At 41.9% G+C, this 22,812-nt stretch overlaps 1 protein-coding gene across 4 annotated transcripts in view; it reads right to left on the reverse strand.

Annotated features, from left to right (window-relative positions):
• Window positions 1–597: 597 nt before the first annotated feature.
• The window catches only part of LOC144605486 (26S proteasome non-ATPase regulatory subunit 13-like), a 51,081-nt gene continuing 28,866 nt past the window's right edge, over window positions 598–22,812 (reverse strand). For 2 of the 4 annotated variants that reach the window (XM_078420803.1, XM_078420800.1), the window contains 8 exons: window positions 20,278–20,364; window positions 15,805–15,976; window positions 10,624–10,703; window positions 8,710–8,835; window positions 6,576–6,638; window positions 5,157–5,237; window positions 3,205–3,321; window positions 598–842 (listed from right to left, as the gene is read on the reverse strand). In XM_078420803.1, the coding sequence (XP_078276929.1) occupies window positions 747–842; window positions 3,205–3,321; window positions 5,157–5,237; window positions 6,576–6,638; window positions 8,710–8,835; window positions 10,624–10,703; window positions 15,805–15,976; window positions 20,278–20,364 (822 nt within the window). In that variant the 3' untranslated portion in view covers window positions 598–746. Of the gene's footprint in view, window positions 843–3,204; window positions 3,322–5,156; window positions 5,238–6,575; window positions 6,639–8,705; window positions 8,836–10,623; window positions 10,704–15,804; window positions 15,977–20,277; window positions 20,365–22,812 lie in introns of all 4 variants that reach the window. The other 2 variants (XM_078420802.1, XM_078420801.1) reach the window with 2 other exon arrangements.

Consider the following 22,812-nt stretch of genomic DNA (forward strand, 5'->3'; position numbering starts at 1 on the left):
TTTACTGTTGCCAGCATTCTGTTTAGTGACAATCCTGCTCTTGGACCCTCATAAAACCCCTCTTTGACCTACTTTATTGTTTAAACATCAATTTGGGTTTGGTTTCTATTACACTCCAATCTATTCTAAAAGCTCTGCATCTCATATTTTGGGATTTCTAATGTATTATCAATTCACTTTAAGCCACCTCTCTCAGTTTCTAGGGACCTACAGTTGGATCCCTCCTTTCCATGTCACAGAATGCTTCTCATCTTACATGAACTCTGCTGTTCTACTGCTCATTCACTGCTTTTCCTGCATGTGTTCAACTCCAATTTATCTGAGCCAAGCCATTTTTCAACAGCCAAAATTGGCCTTCCTTCAGCAAGTACTTTCACATTAATTTTTTTTCTCGTCCTTTCCCAATACCTGCACTAAACCCGATGATCAGTTGTCCAGATGTTTTCCGCTAAAACATGTTTCACCTTCATCCCCTAGAATTGGTCCAGGATTGTTTCCTTACTCTTTGGCATTGAAACACATTGAAAAGGAAAGATTTCTTGAACAAATCACAAAATGGCACTTAAAGTCACTGAGTCATCATTCCTTATGTCCTGTGTACACAGATAGAACTGTGTGTTTATTTAAATTTCACAAGGAAATAACACAACTTAACTAGTTGCTTTGGCAGCAAACACAAAACATTTGAATGCTTTTTTAAAACTTTGCATGAATAAACAAAAATCACATGGAACTGGGATGGGGATTCAGCCAAGAACCTCATGTGCATGGTCTTCAACCAGAATGGAGATACTCTTCACATCAGCACACCAGGCTTCTAGGCGCTGCTTCATCAAAGACACCTACGGGTTAAGAACATTTGCACTCACATTGCCTGCATAAACAAAATATCCCTTCAAGACAATGCAGCCTAGTTAAAGAATTGGAACAAGCACAGATTACTGTTGGATCTAGGTAGGTTTTTAGGGAGGGGAAAATCTAGAATTTACAGCAACAGGTCTGATATGCAAATAAGAATTTCACAATAAGGTTAAAATAAAAAACGAATTCCATTAATATAACATTCAGAAGAAATTGCAAAGCAGTAATACCAAGGACAGTTCGCAGGTAGCTCATACAAGATAGACTTCCCCAGTGTACATTGTAGCATGTATTGAATGTTTAACCACATCCACTCAATGAATCAACTCCCTGTGCAGACCTGACCATCTCTGCAAGAGTACCTGCTGCATTTGTGAAATGATCATTTTCAATTGGAAATCCAGAAATCGGAGGTGTAAAGGAACTTGGGAGTGCTGGTGCAGGATTCCCCAAAAGTTAATCTGCAAGTTTAATCAAAATTAAAGAAAACAAACCCAATGCTAGCATTTATTTCAATAGGACTTGTATACAAAAACAGGGAAATGTTGAGGCTTTATAAGGCAGTGGTAAGGCTGCATTTGGAATATTGTGAGCAATTTTGGGCATCCAATCTGAGGTAGGATGTGCTGGCTCTGGAGAGGGTCCAGAGGAGGTTACAACAATGATCCCAGGAATGAGTAGGTTAACCCATGATGAGCATTTATCGGCACTGGGCTGTACTCGCTGGAGTTTAGAAGAATGAGAGGGGACCTAGTTGAAACATATAGATTAGTGAAAGGCTTGGATTTAGTGGATGTGGAGAGGATGTTTCCACTAGTGGGAGAGTCAAGGACTAGAGGCCATTTCCCAGAATTAAGGGTTGCTCTTTTAGGAAGAGGTGGAGACATTTATTTAGTCAGAGGGTGGTGAATCGGTGGAATTCTTTGCCACAGAAGGCTGTGGAGACCCTGAGTGGATATGTTCAAGGCAGAGATTGATAAATTCTTGATTAGGACAAGTATCAGAGGTTATGGGGAGAAGGCAGAGGAATGGGGTTAGTAGGGAGAGATAGACCAGCCATGATCTCACAATGTCTGTGGTGAAGTTGATGCTAAGATAAACTAATCTATTTTGTCCACATATGATCTGCGTATAAGGAAAGGCGTTGTTACAGATGTCCTCACAAGCAAATTTAATAATTTATCCATGTGAACAGTAATTTTTGCAATGTGTACTTTTGCACTGCCTTTGCATCCTGGACAATGTTACCATACCGGAATCACTGAACAGAAGCTGCTAGTTTGTGCCTCACTGAAAGAATGATGCTGGTTTGGAGCTAATTTCTGGAGTCGAAACTAAAGTCGAACTGTGCCAGAAATGTGAGAGATTATGATGTTCATAAAAAATGTATTATTTGTTCTAAACTCCAGATACTGTTAAAAAAAAATACAAGCAAAAATGTGGCAACAGAAAACAAGTCATAATTCAAAAATACAGTATTATCTTAGGATATCTGTGGATTATTATCTTGTGGATATCTTAGACCCGCAGTTCAAGCACAAGCCTTTATGCACATTTTTAACAACCCCACAATGATGCTAGTGGGAACCCAGTTACCCTATCAAGTGAAAACAGAAACATTAAAACTACACTATTAAATGTGTTTGGGACACTTTCTTTTAACTTTCCGACACCAGTCGGGTTGCGAGGGGGCAGTTGCATCCGTAACTGCTGCCTTGGACCATATTAGGTAACTCAGCAGGTCAGGCAGCATCTCAGGAGTGAAGGAATGGGCGATGTTTCGGGTCGAGACCCTTCTTCAGACCCTTCTTCAGTCTGAAGAAGGGTCTCAACCCGAAACGTCGCCCATTCCTTCTCTCCCGAGATGCTGCCTGACCTGCTGAGTTACTCCAGCATTTTGTGAATTTACAACAAAACATGTTACCTTATTAATAGGAAGAATATTCAATAATTAAATAGGAAAATCCTGAAGTCCAGCACAGTGCTGCATGTGCCAGATTTAATCAGAAGTTTACCTTTGTCTTTATTCCCAATTATTTGGCAACCATACCTAGCAAAACTCCATCAATCTATTACTATTCCAGAGCAAACACATCTTTTTTTAAAATAGGAGAGAGATCCAGTTCTTCTGAAGAAGGGTCCCAACCCCGAAATATCATCTATTCCTTTTCTCCAGAGATGCTACCTGCTATAGCATTTTGTGTCTATTACTGTCTGTTACTCCAGCATTTTGTGTCTATTTCCAGTTTTTCTCCATTCCTCATGGAAAACGGCCCAATTTCAATATCAAAATGAGTTTGAGGTGCAGGGTCACAGATAAGAGTGGCCGTCCAATATCCTTACCTGCTGCAGATCCATGACACGTGGCTGAACCCAGGTCATGTGAACCTTATGGTCCACCTCATCAATACTGCCTTTCACCAAGCCAGCAGATAGCGCTTTCATAACCAACATTTCAACCTGAATGAACAGAAGAGTCAAGTCAAACGGTCAGAACGCATGTAGACAAGTAGTCCCCTGCATGTTGCCTGTAATCATCACTGCCACCATCTTTAAGCATTAAAACTGACAGGAGCAACCTCAATAAATAAACTGTGCCGGGATTATCCATTCAGTATATGAAGCTTGACTTAACAAAATTATGACCAATTGTGATGGGAAGGGAAGCGACTGGCATTAAACTTGTGGGGGAAAGCACTGTTCTCAATGTAAGCTCATCTCACTTGCAGTTAGTTGGCCATCAGAGGTTTTGCCTGCAAGCCAGGCATGACCTATACAAGTCATCTGAACAAATTAATCAACAAGGTCCAGTGCAAACTGGTTCCAAATAAGAAAAAGGGAGATGTGGATGCAAAAACTCTTCTGCAGTCACAGCAATAGCAATTGTTTGTCTTTTATCAATCAGTTGATTTGCAGTTAGACTGGTCTCAACTACAGCATGGCATGTATGTTAGGGAGCGTACATGTGACAGACAGGAGAAACATAACAAACAAGTGTTCATTCAGGAGACAAAGACATAATGGACCATAGAGCCAGTCCCTATACACTGATGAGCCAAAACATTATGACCAATTGCCTAATATGCTGTTGGTCCTCCGCGTGCTGCCAAAATAGCGCCGACCCGCCGAGGCATGGACTCTACAAGACCCCTGAAGGTGTCCTGTGGTATCTGGCACCAAAACATTAGCAGCAGATCCTTCAAGTCCTGTAAGTTGCGAGGTGGAGGCGCCGTGGATCGGACTTGTCGATCTAGCACATCCCACAGATGCTCAATCGGATTGAGATCTGGAGAATTTGGAGGCCAGGACAACACCGTGAACACTTCATGTTCCTCAAACCAGTCCCGAACAATGTGTGCAGTGCGGCAGGGCGCATTATCCTGCTGAAAGAGGCCATTGCCATCAGGGAATACTATTGCCATGAAGGGGTGTACCTGGTCTGCAATGATGTTTAGGTTGGTGAAACGTGTCAAATTGATGTCCACATGAATGGCTAGGCCCAGGGTTTCCCAGCAGAACATTGCCCAGAGCATCGCACTCCCTCCACCGGCTTGTCGTCTTCCCACAGTGCATCCTGGTGGCGTCACTTCGCTAGGTAAACGGCGCACACGTACACGGCCATCCACGTCATCTTAAAGAAAACGGGACTCATCGGACCAGGCGACCTTCATCCACTGCTCCAAGGTCCAGTTCCGACGCTCGCTTGTAGGCCAATGTAGGCGCTTTCGACGGTGGACAGGGGTGATCATGGGCTCTCTGATCCGTCTGTGGCTACACAGGCCCATACACAGCAAGGTGCGATGCACTGTGTATTTGTGACACATTCCTCCCATGACCACCATTAAAATTTTCTGTGATTTGTGCCACAGTAGACCTTCTGTCGCTTTGGACCAGCCTTTGTTGCCCTCACGCATCAATGAGCCTTGGGCCCCCATCACCCTGTTGTCGCCGGTTTGTGGCTTGTCCCTTCTCGGACCACTGTCGGTAGGTACTTACCACTGCTGACCGGGAGCACCCCACAAGCCTTCCGTTTCAGAGATGCTCTGACCCAGTCGTCTGGCCATAACAATTTGACCCTTGTCAAAGTCACTCGGGTCTTTACTCCTGTCCATTTCTCCTGCATCCAACACATCAACTTCAAGAACTGACTGTTCACTTGCTGCCTAATATATCCCACCCCTTGGCAGGTGGCATTGTAGCAAGATAATCAATGTTTTTCACTTCACCTGTCAGTGGTCATAATGTTTTGGCTCATCGGTGTATTATACTGTTCAATAACCCAGACCGAGACTCACCTCATCAACAGGCACCTTGGCCTGATGCGATATTTCCCGGAATGTCATCTGCCGATGATTGGCTGGTCTTGTAAACACCATCTTAGAAATACAAAGAATTTTAATAAAACAACAATAAAACTTGACAACAGAAGGAACAGTTAGGAGAATAAGAAAATAATTGCAGATGTTGGTACAAATTGATTTATTCACAAAATGCTGGAGTAACTCAGATGCTGCCTGACCTGCTGAGTTACTCCAGCATTTTGTGAATAGAACAGTTAGGAGACACGGTTTGGGCAAGTGAGTGGAGGTTGCCAGTTCCTGCACATTCCTTCGATGGTGGGAAGATCAGTAAATTTGATGGCCCAGGCAGTGTCTACCACTTTTTGTAATTGCCTTTGATCTTGGGGTTTGAGTTGCCAAACCAGGCTTTGATGCAACTATCTATATGTGCTCCACTGTACACTGGTAGAGGTTCAAGACAATATTTGGCAACCTACCGATCTCCTCGATCGTAGATGCAATGATGGGTTTTCTTTATGGTTGCATTAATGTGTGGGGCTCAAGGCAGATCCTCAGACATATGCATGAAGAGATACGAACTTGAAATTAATGATTCCCTCCACCATCAACTCGTCAATGATATCGGTTTGCGGATCCACGGCTTTCTCCTTCTTAAGTCAACAATCAGCTCCTTGGTCTTGCAGATTTTATTGTTCTGGCACCATTTAATCAGATTATTAAGTCCATGACCTGCAATCACCGAGCCTCCCTTCTGTATCCATTCTAACTTTTGTGCAAATTTTACCCAACAAATTGGAAATTTGGAGAGTGGCATGGACACCACCCACAAAACACTCACCTTTTCTCTAAAAATTGATTACCCAAAAGATGAAACTCTCAGTTATATGAAAAATCATCACAGGATGACTGCAAAGCAGCTTACAGACAAGTACATTTAAGTATCAGCTTTAATGCGGGAATGAAAGAATTTGCAAACAGCTATGTCCCACATCCATCAAAGATGAAAAGATCTGTATAATGAGGTTGATTAAGCATTCCCCTACTCTCTTGAAATTATCTTATAATTTTAACGTTCACTTGAAAGAGTAAGTGTGTAATGCCTTATCTGTGGTTGATAGTATATTTCATCCGCACTCCTGTAGTGGTCAGTCAGTTCACAGGCAAAATTATTGTAGAAGCTAATCCCACAAAAAGACATCCACACAACACAGATATATCTTTTAAAGGATTTCACGATCACCAAAAATAGTAAATGATAAATCACACAGTTTAACTGCACCAGCAGGGATGTGAACAATGCCAGGCAGCTTCCAGCGTGGAATATTTTGAATCCTGGAACAATAAACCTTGGAAGTGATAAAGTTCAATTATAACTGTATCATTACTGCAGCCAGGAGTGGTTGCAGGACTCACCTCCATTAGGCAGAGCAGCTGGAGCTTCTCCTTCAGTCGCTGTTCATTATTGGCAAGGTCTGACTGTTGGAGAGAGGACAGTTGATGAGGACCTGCATCACGTTGGTGCTGCAATTGCGCAGAGTTTGCTGAGCTGGGTTGGCATGGTTCTCTGTAACTTATCAAATATTCTCCTTCTGATTTCATTTGCCAATCAATGAAAGGGAAACAGCTATCAATCTCTGTGTTATGAACCCCATGGTCCATTAGCAAAGTACCATTAGCAAATTTGCAGATGATACTAAGCTGGGGGGTAGTGTGAATTGTGAGGAAGATGCAATAAGGCTGCAGGGTGACTTGGACAGGTTGTGTGAGTGGGCGGATACATGGCAGATGCAGTTTAATGTAGATAAGTGTGAGGTTATTCACTTTGGAAGCAAGAATAGAAAGGCAGATTATTATCTGAATGGTGTCAAGTTAGGAAGAGGGGATGTTCAACGAGATCTGGGTGTCCTAGTGCATCAGTCACTGAAAGGAAGCATGCAGGTACAGCAGGCAGTGAAGAAAGCCAATGGAATGTTGGCCTTCATAACAAGAGGAGTTGAGTATAGGAGCAAAGAGGTCCTTCTACAGTTGTACCGGACCCTGGTGAGACCGCACCTGGAGTACTGTGTGCAGTTTTGGTCTCCAAATTTGAGGAAGGATATTCTTGCTATTGAGGGCGTGCAGCGTAGGTTCACTAGGTTAATTCCCGGAATGGCGGGACTGTTGTATGTTGAAAGGCTGGAGCAATTAGGCTTGTATACACTGGAATTTAGAAGGATGAGGGAGGATCTTATTGAAACATATAAGATAATTAGGGGATTGGACACATTAGAGGCAGGAAACATGTTCCCAATGTTGGGGAGTCCAGAACAAGGGGCCACAGTTTAAGAATAAGGGGTAGGCCATTTAGAACAGAGATGAGGAAGAACTTTTTCAGTCAGAGAGTGGTGAAGGTGTGGAATTCTCTGCCTCAGAAGGCAGTGGAGGCCAGTTCGTTGGATGCTTTCAAGAGAGAGCTGGATAGAGCTCTTAAGGATAGCGGAGTGAGGGGGTATGGGGAGAAGGCAGGAACGGGGTACTGATTGAGAGTGAGCAGCCATGATCGCATTGAATGGCGGTGCTGGCTCGAAGGGCTGAATGGCCTACTCCTGCACCTATTGTCTATTGTCTATTGTCCCTTTTGCACTACAATGAAATAGCTACTGGCTTCTGTACCAAATTACCCTCACTGGGCAAATGAACACTGACAATAATTTTGCACTTGAATCTCAGAAAACAACCATCTGTTTCATATTTTCCCTCATTTATTTAAATAACGAGAGAAAAATACAAAACAGATGTGCTGGTAGGTTAATTGGCTGTAAATTACTCCAGTCTAGATGGATGTCAAGAGTATCAGGGAGGAATTGAAGATTAAAAGTAAATAAGTGGGGGAATCGGACTGACAGGAATGCTCTGAGAATCTTCGTAGACTTGACGGGCTGAATGGACGCATTCCTGGTTTAGGAAGATTTAGGAAGCCAATCGCAATACTCAAAGCCCTGGGAGTTAAAGCATGACTCCCACTGGTAGAACAACTGAAGCCAGGGAACAGCAGAAGTACATCATATCCATGAGTTATAGACTTGGGAGAAGGATACAGAGGAGGTGTTGGCGAGAATATTTGAAAATAAGAATAAAATAAATTTTAAAAGCAAAAAACTGCAGATTTTGGAAATCCAAAATAAAAACAGTAAACAATGTTAATACTCAGCAAATCATACAATACACATGGAGAATTGAATTAAACCTGAAGATGATGATCTTGGGCTTGTACTCAACACTGTCCTCCAGTTTTACCCCACTGATGTTGGGCCTGAATGGGTACAGCCCCTAACTCTACCTTAAAAAAGGTCTCTGAATTTGGAGCTCAGCATTTCCTAGTTTGCAACACAAATGACTCCGTGGTTTAATTAATACGATACGCTATGATAGAACTTTATTCATCCCCGCAGAGAAATTGGTCTGCCAACAAAAAAGATTGTCGCAACCAGTAGAACCCGTTGCTGCTACAAGCCACGAATCACAGAGTTAAGCATTTTTTAAACATTGACAAAAGGGTTCAACTTGCCTGTGATCCCCAGTAGGTTTTCAAACAGAAGAAGGTTTCCACGTTCCCACTGTTGAAAGCGTATAGAGTATCAATCAGCCACTGGTTCTCCGTGTTACGCAGCGACTCCAAGATTGGGTGCATTAGCTGCAAAGAAAGAACCTTCACCAACAACAGCACAAATCCGCACACAAATATCACATCCACAAATCCTTCTGCTTTCATTCCAGGGTGGCTTTGGAGCTGTCTGTGGTTCCAACAACTTCCAAAAACAAAACCATTCTATAATTCCTATTCTGGTTACACAGACTCTAAATAAGCTTTTTTTTTTTTTACAACTTATTTTTCACCTTTCAAATTACTTCAAAGGAATATTGGCGGAAGGGGGCGAGGGGAATTGTGGTAGAAATGGGTGTGCATCTCGGTGGGTCACCAGGAGGAGAGGAGGAAAGGGGGGGGGGGTTTATTGGTTAGTAACCTAAAACTGGGGGAAATTATCTGAAATTGAATCTTCCTACTCTTGGATTGTAACCTGCCTAAGCGGAACCTGAAGTGCTTTCCTGCATAGAACAGTGCAAAAAGCGCCCCTTTGGCAGGTCTGTCTGCTATATCTGACATCTGTAATAGGACGGTCTTTAAAACAAGCGTTTACTGTATTGTCTTTGCAAAACAGTTCGGGGAGAAGATTTAGAGCACAGTTGATACCTTCACGACGGAGGGACATGACTGGAACGCCCATCTACGGCCGCTGGGAATTTCAACTGAGCTCTCGTAATTTTGTCCGGATTGTAGCGGTGGGCGGACCAATTGCCGGAAAATCGGTGTTCAACCTGTACTTGATCTTGAGCTCCACATTCATTTAAAACTTGTGGATAATACTGGTCATTTGTCACCTCTCAGTCTCTTTAGATGTAACCAGCCAACTTAATTTGGTTCCTTTGCTCAGGGCTGATCTACGTATGAAGCAATCATGGCTCTCCCTCTTTGCAGTACCAGATTATTCCGACACTACTGCCTCTTCCTGGCCTACTAGCTAGCTATTCATCTTCTACTTCCCCAGGTGAACTCTCAGAATTGCAGGGTGGTCACCTCCCGAAACATACAGTACGCTCAAGAAATCCTTAGCCACCTGGAGGCACTTCCTGAACTTGTGGTTTTCCACGACGCGTCAACAATTTTTTATAAGTAGACATTTTTTTAAAATCATAGATGCATCGCAATATATAATTTGTAATGTTTCCTAGCTGGGATACAGATTAGTTTATCGTCATGTACACCAAGTTGCAATGAAATTCCTTGTTTGCATGAAGGTCACAGAGTATACAGCATACTTGAGAAATAAATAAAACTGTGGGTTCACAGTGGAACAATGATTTTTCTTTACAAAGTCTATTTTACCCGAGAAAGGCAGAAATATTTTAAAAATGTATATCTGATTTAACAGTCAGTTACATGGTTATTTAAATTTATCCCCCAACATCTATGTAATGCTATTTCTGGTAATCTTGATATAAAATAACCATACTGCACCAATTTCTCATCCCGCTTAGCTAATTTATTCAATTATTACCAAATTCTGTAATCAGAAAGGGAAATTCTACACAGAGGCATGGAAATGCATTTTAAATGATACACGAAGGCGACTTTAAAAATAAGGCAAGAATAATATAATTCAGTAAAATATAATTAATCAAGAATGTCCGAGATTAAAGTGCAAAAAAAGTGGACTCCACATATTGCTCCGTTGAATTCAAACTCAAAGCATTCAACCGACCACAATCACGCAAATATTCACATCACTGTTAACTGAATTCTGCAGGTTTTAATAACTGCATAATTGCATAGTCAGTAACTTTAACAATGCAGAAACAATGCTGGAAGGCAAGCGGTCATCAAGATTAGTACAATATCCACGTTGTTTAATTTTGTACTTACCAGTTCACCAAAATTGTAAATCCCATCCCCCAGTAGTGCAGCCAGGCCCAGGGTAAATGCTCTCTGCTGCTGTGAGCCCACTAGCAAGAAGAAAAAGTGTAAAAATTTAGGCAAAGACGTTTCAGTGCTTAAAAGACACTTCATAACGAGTACAAGTTTGGGTAGAATGTAACTACAAGTCATCAAAAACAATTTCATTTAAGTTTACCAAAAGGATTTGTAACAAAGCCAACATAAATAAAGAGATTATCAGGACACGGAGTGGTAAAAAATAAAATGGAAGAATGGGAATGACTGGATCTTTCCAGAGAGAAAATAAAACATCCAGTCACAATGGGACAGTGAGTGCAATGATGGAAAATATCATTTAGTTTAATTTAGAGATACACTGTGGAAACAAGCCCTTTGGCCCACTGAGTCAGTGCTGACCAATGATCACCTGTACACTAGTTCTATCCTACACACTCGGAATAATTTACAGAAGCCAATTAACCTTCAAACCTGCACGTCTTTGGAATGTGGGAGGAAACCAGAGTACCCGGAAGAAACCCAGACGGTCACATGAAGAACGTACAAACTCCACACAGACAGCACCTGCAGTCAGGATCGAACCCTGGTTCTATATCAATACCTTCAAACACTGTTGGATAAATTAGGACGCATTCAGCCTATTAGAAAAATTAAAGGCGAAAATAAAATGTACAGCAAGGTACAAACTTAGCTGAGGGATTGATTACAGAACGTTGAGGTGAATGTTGTTGTTTTTTTAACCCCAGATATGGTCGTGGTATGCCCCGAGTTCCTTTACTTAGGACACGGCTGTTGGTATCAAACATTAAATGATTTGAATTTGTGGTTACAGAGTACCACTTAAAAATTTAGATGACTCAAAGCATGAAATGAAGTACTAAGAAACTTGGGTAGTAATGGCCTTCAAGACTTAACTAGATTATTGGAAGGGCGGGATATAAACCCAATGTAGAAAAATGTGAGGCATTGTACTTTGTGATGTAAAATGGAGATGCAAAATGAATCAAATGATACCAAGCAGACAAATGCCTAAAATAGATAAATAATCACGATTAATCGAGAGATAAAATTAAAACAAATCGTTAGCAGATACCAACACTAATGCTGTCCAAGTTAAAATTATGAAGATGTGTATTTATGTATCAGTAGCTATCTTTTGTGAATAGGCCTTTAAGAAAAGTGACAGTATCATTGCCATCCCTTGCCTGCAACGCTTAGCAGATGAAACTCCAAGATACTCGTGTCCTGGAAAACCACGCATGCAGGACGTACTTCCTGCTCAACTATAATGTGGGAGCACCGTCACAAGATTGCGGCAGTCCAAGGCGTTGGCTCACCTTCAACTTTGAGGGGAATGAAGGATGGGCAGCATATTGTGTCCTAGCGATAGACAAACGGATCTCAAAAAATGAATATATTTTTTAAAAAGCACTTGTGCACACATCCTTAAAGACTGCAGAACCAGCAAAGCTGTTATTATCATCCTGGGTTTTATAAATAATGCCCCGATGTACAAAAGCCATGAAGTTAAGCCAAACCTATAAACCAAGAACTATACAGGCTTGGCATTAGCTGGTGTACTTCAAATTCTAGGCAACATATTTGCAAAGGACAGAAAGGCTTTGGAGGAGGCATAAAGAGTTCTGGAATAGTTCTAAAGGCGAGTATTCAGTTATGTAAATGGAGTGCAGAAATTGGGAGGTCATAATCCTGAGAGCAGAGAAGGCCAAAGAGATTTGTTTAAATACAGGAACTTTGTTAGAATGTAAAACCAGGACATATTGAGACACTCAGCAAGTTCAGCAGCAACGTTAAAAAGAGAAATAGAGTTAAGATTATCAAGTCAAATGCCTCTTCCTCTTTCACAGGTGCTGCCTAAACTGTCGAGTGTTTCTAAAATTTTGCACTTTTTATTTTAGTTTTCTAACACCTGCAGTTTTTCAGATGGTTCAAAGGATGAGAAATGAGGTATGAGATGAGAAAAAAAATCTTTTTAATGGATCAGTCGGCAACAGTATCAGCTAATCAGCCTCAAGAAAGAGGAATCAGCAGGAAAACAGTGTGGAACAGAAAATTGATTTAGTAGTCAAAAACAAAAATGTAATAGTCGACAAAAGCAGACAGAAAGTCTGAATGGAGTGGGATTCTGCTGGTCCCTTGCTCTTTGTGATACATATTCCAGATTTTCTGGAAAAATATTACATTCGGATGGGGCAAACTGGACATGTGAATGCATAACAAATGGCGGATATTAAAAAGTGGAGTGTGTCATGTGCTTGTAGCACACGTTCATAGATCTCTGGAGATAGCAGAGATCAAAATGTAGAAATATGGAATTGTAGATGCTGGTTTACAAAAAATGTGCTGGAGTAACTCAGCGGGTTAGGTAGCATCCCGAGAGAACACGGGCAGGTGACATTTTGGGTCTGAGGAAGGGTCCCGACCCAAACATCACCTATCTAGGTTCTCCAGCAATGCTATCTTGCTCCAGCACTTTGTGCCTTATTCTGAAGATAGTAGGACAGACAGATAAAGTGTTCAAAGCGGCTTATGGGAAACCTGCCTTTAAAGGTTGGTAAGGGCAGGAAATCATGCCAGAATTGTGTCAAACACAAAGGTGAAAGCTAGCATACAACATTGTTCAGGTCACCAAGCTACAAAGAGGATGTGACAGCACCCAATGAGGAGATTCAAGATGACATTCCGAGAGCTAATGAATTGGAATTATGAGGCAAAACTGATCAGGCTGGCAATCATACAACATGTATAACATAGAAATGGTACAGCCCATTGCATTCATCAAAAGTCTATCCAGTGTAATCACAACTTCGACCACGAGGTCCTTGGCCCTTCAAATCTCCAAGCACATTTTGAACATTGAGGGTTCCTGCTCCACCACCATTCAGGCATCAAGTTCCAAATCTGTATGATCGTTCAGATGAAAAATATTTTCATTAACCCTCTAATCCTTCCACCAATTACGTAAAATTCACATCTCTAGTTTTTGACACCTCAGCTGAAGATCTAGCGAACTACTTTATAATTTTATACCCAATTAAAATGTGCCCTCACCCACTTTGTTCCAAGGAAAACAACCCAAACTATCTAATTGATCCTCATCATCAAAAATTCAGGCCTTGGCAAAATCCTCCTAAATCGCTCCACTCAAGCTGATGTCAAACTAATATCATGTACAGTCTAGCAAAACCTTTCTGCTCGTATCACATTTGCCTTTTTCACTAACTCTTTGACAGGCCCTGCTGACTGGTAGGACTTGTGGCTTTGTACTCAGAGGTCCTTCACACCACTCCACATCGTCATAGTTATTGTGAACTCTGCTTTGATGCTCATTTCTCTTGGACTCAGGAGGTCTACAGCACACCTTTTCTGGGATATCCCTATTTTGCTCTTTACTGTAATTTATTTTGTCTTCTATGATGATCCTTCCAACATACGAAAGGTTTCTCACAGAAGTTGCTTTCCTTGGAATCAAAATTTCTGATGGGATGACTAACCATTTTGCAATGAGATCTGGATTCATATTTGGGAGGGAGTGAAAGAATTTGCTGCCTATCAGCCAGAAATATGCAAAGGCATATGTCCGGGCAGCCTTAACTTCACCCCTTGTTGGCCGTCAGGAAATAAAGAATATGTACTTATGCTTTCAAGCACTATTGGGATGGAATATAAAACATCTTTATGTCCTACAGTTGGAATCCCGGCTTTATACAGACTTAAATCATTTTTGTAGAAGTACACAAGAATTCAGTCTTTCAGCAAATTTTGTTTGAAACCCATTCTGAAGGCAATGAATTGATCCCATGGCATTTATAAATTTCCATTTCAAATACAGCTAGAATATTGCATCTATTTCTGGTCACCATATTTTAAGAAGTATACAGAAGTTCCTTGCAAGAGTGCAGAAATTAACCAGAATGGCTTCAGATGATGAGGGATTTAAGCAATGCTGAGATACAGCAAAGGAAGTTGAGGAGAGGTTTCAGAGGAATGCAAGACACTGACAGATGTCAACGATAAGAAAGCAATTTCTATAATTTGCTAGTACAGGGACATGGAGATACAAATTTAAGACTCGGGAGGCTTGGAGTGGAATGTAGGGGAAAAACAAAATTTTAACCCAGCAAGTGGTACTGACTTGGAACTTGTTGCCTATGAAAGGCAGAAAACAAATAATTCGGAAGAAATTTGAATATGCACTTGATGGAATTACATCAACAGGGTTGTGAGGATGCTATGGAGCAATGGACAAATTGGGTGGCATAACTAGAAGTTATCATGAACTCAATGTTCCAAATAGCCTCATTCTATGCTGCAATGACTATAACTATGCATGACTGTTTTGACAACAATCTTCCAACGCAGTGGTAGAAAATTTTCAAAATCGATAGCAAGTTCCTGAACATAGTTATCAAACTTTTTATCTCGTTGCATCTGATTTTAGGGACCGAGATTTTTGAACAGAAAACAGATTCAGATTCCCTTGCAATGCTCCAAACGAAATGAATGATATCATCCCTTGTATCCTGACACAAACATTGCACTAGAATGATTGCAAAGAATCATTTACGGAATTTTGAAGCAATTGTATTGCCGAACAAAACTTTATGTAAAAAGTAAAGACATAACTTCCCTTCTTCCTTGACTCTTCATGGAGGTGATAATTGGCAAGTGGAAATGTTTTGTCTTCAATTTACTTTTACCAAAGTATGAACCATATTGGAAACAAAATTGAAAGAGGGCACTGTTTGTTCAATCTGTTTTTGCTAGTCTTTGATAGCATCCTCCTATGAATTTGTCCTTCAACTATAAATCAAATTCTGTTTTGAAAGATAATCTTTGTTAAAGTAGAAAGCATTCACAGTTTTTTAAAGTAATGAGGTCTGCTCTAGTAATGAAGCAAAACTGCCTGGAGAAACACTTTTATTGGAGCTGAGAAGGTTAGGAGACCTTGCAGAGGGATCAAAATTATAAGAAATAGTTTGAGTGGAAAAGGAGTCCTTGGAAAAATTAAAGGGAAAAAAAAAGCAAAGCGTGAAAAATTATAGAATCTCTCCAATCAGCCCCCAAACTCCAGTAATCACAGAAACAGATATATCGTAACATTTGTAAAAGGAGGGCACCAGTGATTACTTGACAAGTCAGAGAGTTCGGTACAGCCGAGATACCGCAGAGCCTCCCTGTAGTAGGCAGCGTGGTCGCCCACCACCTGATAGTAACTGCTGGAAGTGTCGTAAAACCGACCATGCACAGACGTCACTCCCGGCAACTTCTCCAACATCTCGTCAACTTCTTCAATGATTTTCTAATAAGTGGAAGGATCATGCAGATTAGATTGGGTAAAATAGCTTCTCGCAATTATTGGTAAACAAAGCAATAAAATAAATAATGTTATTGGATGCGTATATGACGCAGAGATCACACCTCTCATGAATGCACCACCACTGAATGATTTACAAGAAATCTATAAATTACAGACACCTTAAGGGCATCTGTCAGCTATGCTACTGTTGCTAATGTTCTCATTTTCAACATGGAGCATTATATGAACTGCAAACATTTTCAATAAAACGGTGAGTTCTTTATCCAATACCATGCATGGCAAAGAACTGTTCTTTCCCTGTGATAGAACCCTTTAAACACTTCGTTCCACACATAGAGGATTGGAAATTCCACTGGAGCAAATTTGGCTGCTCCAGATGGCATGCCAGCAGGGCAACATCCTCCATGGAGGTTAACAGACCACAAACTATTGGACCTGCAGCCCAACATTGAGCAGCAAAAATATTTTGGAATCAAAATTATGTGCTTGCGATTTACCTTTCTCAGAGTCCAGCATTTACACATTGTGATTGTTGGAGGGGTTAAAACAGCAGAAAGGAAGGCAGGTTGTTGTTGGTGGGAGGAGGTGGAGCAAAGTGGACCGTTGGGATGAGAACTGGACGACTGTTTCGGGAGAGGTCAGCAGCTAACAAATTGGCTCCGGTGGTGAGGAGGAGTAGGGGATGCAGTAAATGGGTGCAAGTGGTGGAAGAAGTGTCAAGAACTACATGTGTTTGGGGTGGTGGAATTATTGTAGCACCAAGGTGGATGAGGGCATGGAGTGTATCAAAGGGGAGAAGGTAGTTAAATATTCTCTTGCAGACCCTCCAGTTCAGCGCTGCTGTGAGAAGACCATTTTGCCCCAAGAGTTCCCAAGACTTGCAACCAGGACAGCATGATCAAGATCCCCTTGCAATGCTCCAAATGAAATGAATGATACAATCCCGTGCATCCTGATACAAACATTGCACTGGAATGCTAAAATAACTTAATTCATGAACAGGAAGTGTCAGATTGAATTTTCAGAATGATGTAAAACCATCTAAAAATGATCATGACTGTGCTTCACCTCATGTATTAAAAAAAATCAATTCCATAAAAAAAGCATTACTCAATGGAATAGCCAGGCCAGGCCAGGCCAGGGAGTTTACTCTTCTTGTTTCAATTCTGGATTAAGGGATTCTTGTATAAACACACTGCTATTTTGTGGTCTCGCTGTATCCGCCGTTTTATGTTTTAAAATGTTTGGTGAATTAAATTTAGCCACACTTCATAATTTGGCTGTCTCTGTGATGTCAGAGTTCCTGTTGAATATTTCAGTCTGCAACTTATTTTGGTCTTTAAGTTTGCATTCCAGCACAACATCTAGGGTTAGGTTGGAATTCCCACCGCAAGAACTGAGGTAGTAGTCTTGCATTGTGCAAGATGTTGATGTTGATACCTGATGTTGAACTGAGACTGCATGGATGCAAAGAAAAAATACACGGCACTATTTCAAAGTAAAACAAAACCGCTGTTATGAGTGTTCTGAGCAACATTTATTCCACTTTCAATATTATAAAAAATGATTGATTATTATCACAATGTTGTTAGTGGGATCTTGCAGGGTACAAAATGGCCATCGTGTTTCCTTCAACAGTGAGTACACTTAAGAACAGTACTTAATCAACTATAGTGTGCTTTTGGATGTTCTGAAATAAATGTGAAGGGTGATGTGTAAACAATTTTAATTCAGAGGATACTTATTTAAACCAGTCGATATTTAGACAGGTTTTTACATTGATAGATACAAGGATTGCTCTTGCAATAAGACTTAAATTTGTGAAATTTTCATCTATTTCACCATTCATCTTGTAGTGAGCACATTGCCGCACTGCAACTGTAAAGAGTGACCCTGCAATTTCCAGTTTCAAAAAATATATTTAAACATACGTAAGAGCAATTTTGTCTGGAATTTGAGGAAGTCTTAATACTGATATTATTCGAGCCATTTGGTATGAATACTGCACTGTAAATCACTTTCAGTTGATCACAGAGCAGTAATGGTAAAGAAGTCCCACCTTCAGAAAGAAAGAATTTCTGTAATATATTTCACATATTGAAACGCTTCCAAAACGTTCAGCAATGAGTCACTTATAAAGTGCAGTCAGTAACTGTTTTGTAGGTTATTCACAAGCAAGTAATGATCCACAAATTATATACAAAGGAACATGGTTAGACTATTTAACCGCTGATGGTTGGGGATAAATATTGGCTAGAGGAGGAGAATTTCAATTCTTCATTGTTCTACAAAGTTTCTTACACCAAACTGAATGGAAATTTGGTTAAAAGTCATGTCTGAAAATCAATGAAGTACTGCAACACTGGCATTCCATCAGACTCTTAGCTGAAGTTCTGAATCCATAACAATTGCACCCAACTGCTGAAAGCCACATCCACATACCTGGGACTCAATCTGCTTGATTGACCACTACTGGGTCGCCTCTGTTAATTCAAACTCTATTGCACATATCCTCATTACACCCCTCCCCCCCCATAGAGACACAGGCAGGGTAAACAGTCAGATCATTTTTCCCCAGGATGGAAACAAAATCAAATATTAAAGGTCATAGCTTTAAGATGAGAGGGGCAAAGTTTAACGAAGATGTGTAGGGCAAGTTTAAAAAAAATATACACAGAAGGTAGCAAGTGCCTAAAACATTCTGCCGGTGGTAGTGGTTGAGGCAGATATAATAGTGGCATTTAAGAGTCTTTAGTATAGGCATATGAATATGCAGGAAATAAAGGGATATAGTTTATGTGCATGTAGTTAAGAGTTGGCCTTGCATCATATTTGGCACATACATTGTTGGCCAAAGGGCTTGGTCTTGTACTGTACTGTTCTACATTCTATGTTCTTACAGCCAAAGTTTATCATTACAGGAACCATTCTACGAGGACCTTCACATCTTTTTTACACGAAAGTGACCAAAATTCCATGCAATACTCCAGGTGATGCACAACTAGTATTTTTGAAAGATTAGTATAATTTACCTGCTTTTATATCATGTGTCAGTTTGAGTCCCAGGACACCATGTTTTACCAATCACTGTCACACCATGCAGGCCACTTATAAAGATTTAATCACATGTAACCCACACCTCAAAACTCTTGGCATCCTTTAAAAAAGAGCCATTTAGTTGGCATTATTACCTCTCCTAATTCTCTGCCAAAGCATATTATTCTTACTTCTGTATTAAATTTTAGCTGCCACTTGTCTTCCCATTCTATCAGGCTGTTTTTTTTGCAGCCTATTACTATTCTCTTCACAGTTTACCACAATTCCAAGCATTGTTTTAATTGAAAAATTGTAATTTTTATTGTGCATGTCTATATCCAAGCAATTTCAACAAAAGCCACATTCCCAGAGCTGATCCCTCCCCACTGTCCTCTTGGCGGTCTGGCTTTAAATTATTCCTATTAATACTGATCCTTTAGCTTTGTTCTCATTGTGTTAACCAGCTTCGTGTATGGAATTTTTAAATAAAATATCTTATGAAAAGACCTGCCAATTCTGATCTGACATTCACTGCACTTCTTACATCAATCTGCTGTAACCTCAAAAAATGTAATACTGCCACCCTCATTCACAAATCCATCCGCATCATTGCCTTTAAACATCGCGGTAATCGTCACTAGGTCGAAGGCAGAGCAATGTTCAATTCTTAGTGCTGATTACATCCCAACCTTGAATTCATCCTAAACCTCTCTGCTGCCCTCTCAAAACTCACAGCCGAGTCCAATCTTACATGCCCCCAATATCTCAAGTTTGATTATTGCTTGCTAATGCTTCTGTGAACACCTTGGGAGATTTTACTACATTCAAGAGTCTAAAGTCAAGACATTACAATTTTTCGTTGCACTGAGTTGCTATCATTCATTATGTGCCCAGATCTCTAAAGTGAGCTCGAGTCCATCGCTTTCAGACTCAGAATTAACAAAGAGCCAACATTCTTTAAGATGTAATGATATCCGTAGTTCAGAGAACTTGTAACCTTTTGACTCTCAATAGGATTCTGCATGATTATGGACCATGGAGCTATTAAAGCTTTGGCTCATGCAAGTAGAGAAATATTTAGAAATACACTAAAAATAATGTTCTCTGAACATTCTCTAAAAGCAAAAGTCTTCTTTTGACTGTGCTCTTCAACACACAACCACATTTCAAACTCACACATTTACCTCCCCTCAAAAGACCATCATTAGCTCTGGAGCCAACCCTTCCAGTCCCCTGTACCTCGTTACCTTGGTTTCCTGGAGGTCCCCAATTTTGATTTTAATAGCAGCGATGGCAGTCCTGCAAAGAATTAGAGCTTCATCGTTATCCTTTACCTAATAGAAGACAATAAAGCATTGGTCCCCAATTAGAAACTGAACATTTCACAGAAAGCACATTCTGATTTCTCCAATAAAAGTCCTCAATAACAGAAAAACCAAGGAGTGCTGCTAATATTCAGCAGGTTCCGCATCTGTGGGAAGAAATACGGAGTTAATGTTTCAGGTTAACTGTTTCTCTTCCTACATATGCTGCCTGATCTGCAGAGTATTTACAGCATTTTCTGTTTTTATTTTACGCTTCTTGCATCTGCAGAGCAAATTTTCCTTCAGGTCTGTTTCATAATAAGAAATTCCGTTATTTTGCAAATATAAGTTCTGCACTTTGAATAAGCTGGAGCTGACAGAAATGTTAGTGTGTTATTTGTAGGGTGCAGTAACAGTGTGGATTGGAAGTTAGCTTAAAGCCAGAAGCCAAGGGTATATTTGTATTCTTGCCATTGTACTTTAACTCCCTGTCTTTCTGACACTGAAAGATACAGATACAGAACTTTATTGTCATTCGGTACCGAGGTACCGAACGAAATTACAGCAGTCACAGAACACAACAAAAAAGAAAAGAACACAGGACACACGACACCAACACAAACATCCATCACAGTGACTCCAAACCCCCCCTCACTGTGATGGAAGGCAACAAAACTTCCACTCTCTTTCCCCCCACGCCCACGGACAGGCAGCTCGACCCCTACCGAGGCGACCGACACGCACAGCCCCCGCGGCCGAGCCGCACCGGGCACTGAAACGTCCCGCGGCCGAGCCGCGCCGGTGATGTTAAGTCCATCGGCCGAGCCGCGCCGGGCGATGGAAGGCCCCGTGGCCGAGCTGCACCAGGCGCTGCTAAGTCCCGCGGCCGAGCCGCGCCGGCGATGTTAAGTCCAGCCGCCGAGCCGCGAGATGGAAGGCCCCGCGGGCGATGGAAGGCCCTGCGGCTGAGCCGCACCGAGCACTGAACCGTCCCGCGGCCGCGCCGCGCCGGGCGATGGAAGGCCCCGCGGCCGCGCCGGGCGCTGAACCGTTCCGCGGCTGAGTCGCGCCGGCGATGTTAAGTCCAGCGGCCGAGCCGCGCCGGGCGATGGAAGGCCCCGTGGCCAAGCCGCACCGAGCGCTGAAACGTCCCGCGGCCGTACCGGGCGATGGAAGGCCCCGCGGCCGAGCCGCACCGGGCACTGTTAAGTCCCGCGGCCGAGCCGCGCCGGCGATGTTAAGTCCAGCAGCCGAGCCGCGCCGGGCGATGGAAGGCCCCGCGGGCGATGGAAGGCCCCGCGGCCGAGCCGCGCCCCGGGGAAGAGACTTAAAAAAAGGTTTCCCCCACCCCACCCCTCCACCCCCCGCCCCACCCCACACATACACAGCCAAAAACAAAAACCATCCCAACACCGACGCACAAACAAAAAAAAAAGGAAAAAAGACAAACAGACTGCCAGAGAGCCGCAGCCGTTAAGCGCAGCCACACGAAAGTTACACCTTGAATTCTCTGGCACCCGGACTTCCAGCCCTGGCAGAAACCACTTTCACAGCTGAGCAGCCCAGATGACCCAGTTCCTATGTTTTTCCTGACATCTGTCTCTAACCCACACCCAAACCAGCCCTACTACATCTTTAGCCAAAACTGAAAAAAACCCCCACATTAATTCTTCATGCTATTCTACCCATGCTTGAACACTCCTGACATCAGTGCAACTAAACCAAACTCAAGACACTGTCTGCTCTCACAGAATCATACCCAAATATAACTAATACCACATCTCAATTAAATTGTGTTTAAATCTAAACTATTCCTGAACTACATTAAACAGTGTACCAAGCTGAATTAATGCTGATCCCCACGGAGCCCTTTCCAATACCAATCACTCCTAATCCTGGTTGAATCACATTCAAACATGACTTGCACCATGTTCCAAACAAACTGCATCAAAGCTGATATCATTCTTGAAGTAGAAGTAAGCATACCAGAACACATTTCCCTCCCTACCTTGCTAAACTTTACGCAACGCCTGGTCCACTCGGAGCTCACCCAAACCATACCGAACTATGCGGATCCCTGACTTTTTTAGTCCAGCCAACCCTATTTTCAGTCCCACAGAAACCAGACTTAAACTTGAACCAGTCTTAGATTCCATCAAATTGAAAAAAAGATCTGCTGGTTGATTCCAAAGGTAGACATAAAGTGCTGGAGTAACTCAGCATCTCTGGAGAAAAGGGATAGGTGACATCTCAGGTCGGGCCCCTTCTTCAGTCTGAAGAAGGGTCCCAACCCTAAACGATACCTATCCTTTTTCTCCAGAAGTGCTGGCTGACCCGCTGAGTTACTCCAGCACTTTATGTCTATCTTAAGTTTCCATCAAGCTGCACTGAAAGCTAACCCACAGCCAGACCTGTGGAGTTCACGACACTGAACTCCTCTTTCCCACACAGACTCCTGGGCCACAGAAAACCACACCC

Source organism: Rhinoraja longicauda, chromosome 24 (genome assembly GCF_053455715.1).
Source record: "Rhinoraja longicauda isolate Sanriku21f chromosome 24, sRhiLon1.1, whole genome shotgun sequence".
Taxonomy (NCBI): domain Eukaryota; kingdom Metazoa; phylum Chordata; class Chondrichthyes; order Rajiformes; family Arhynchobatidae; genus Rhinoraja; species Rhinoraja longicauda.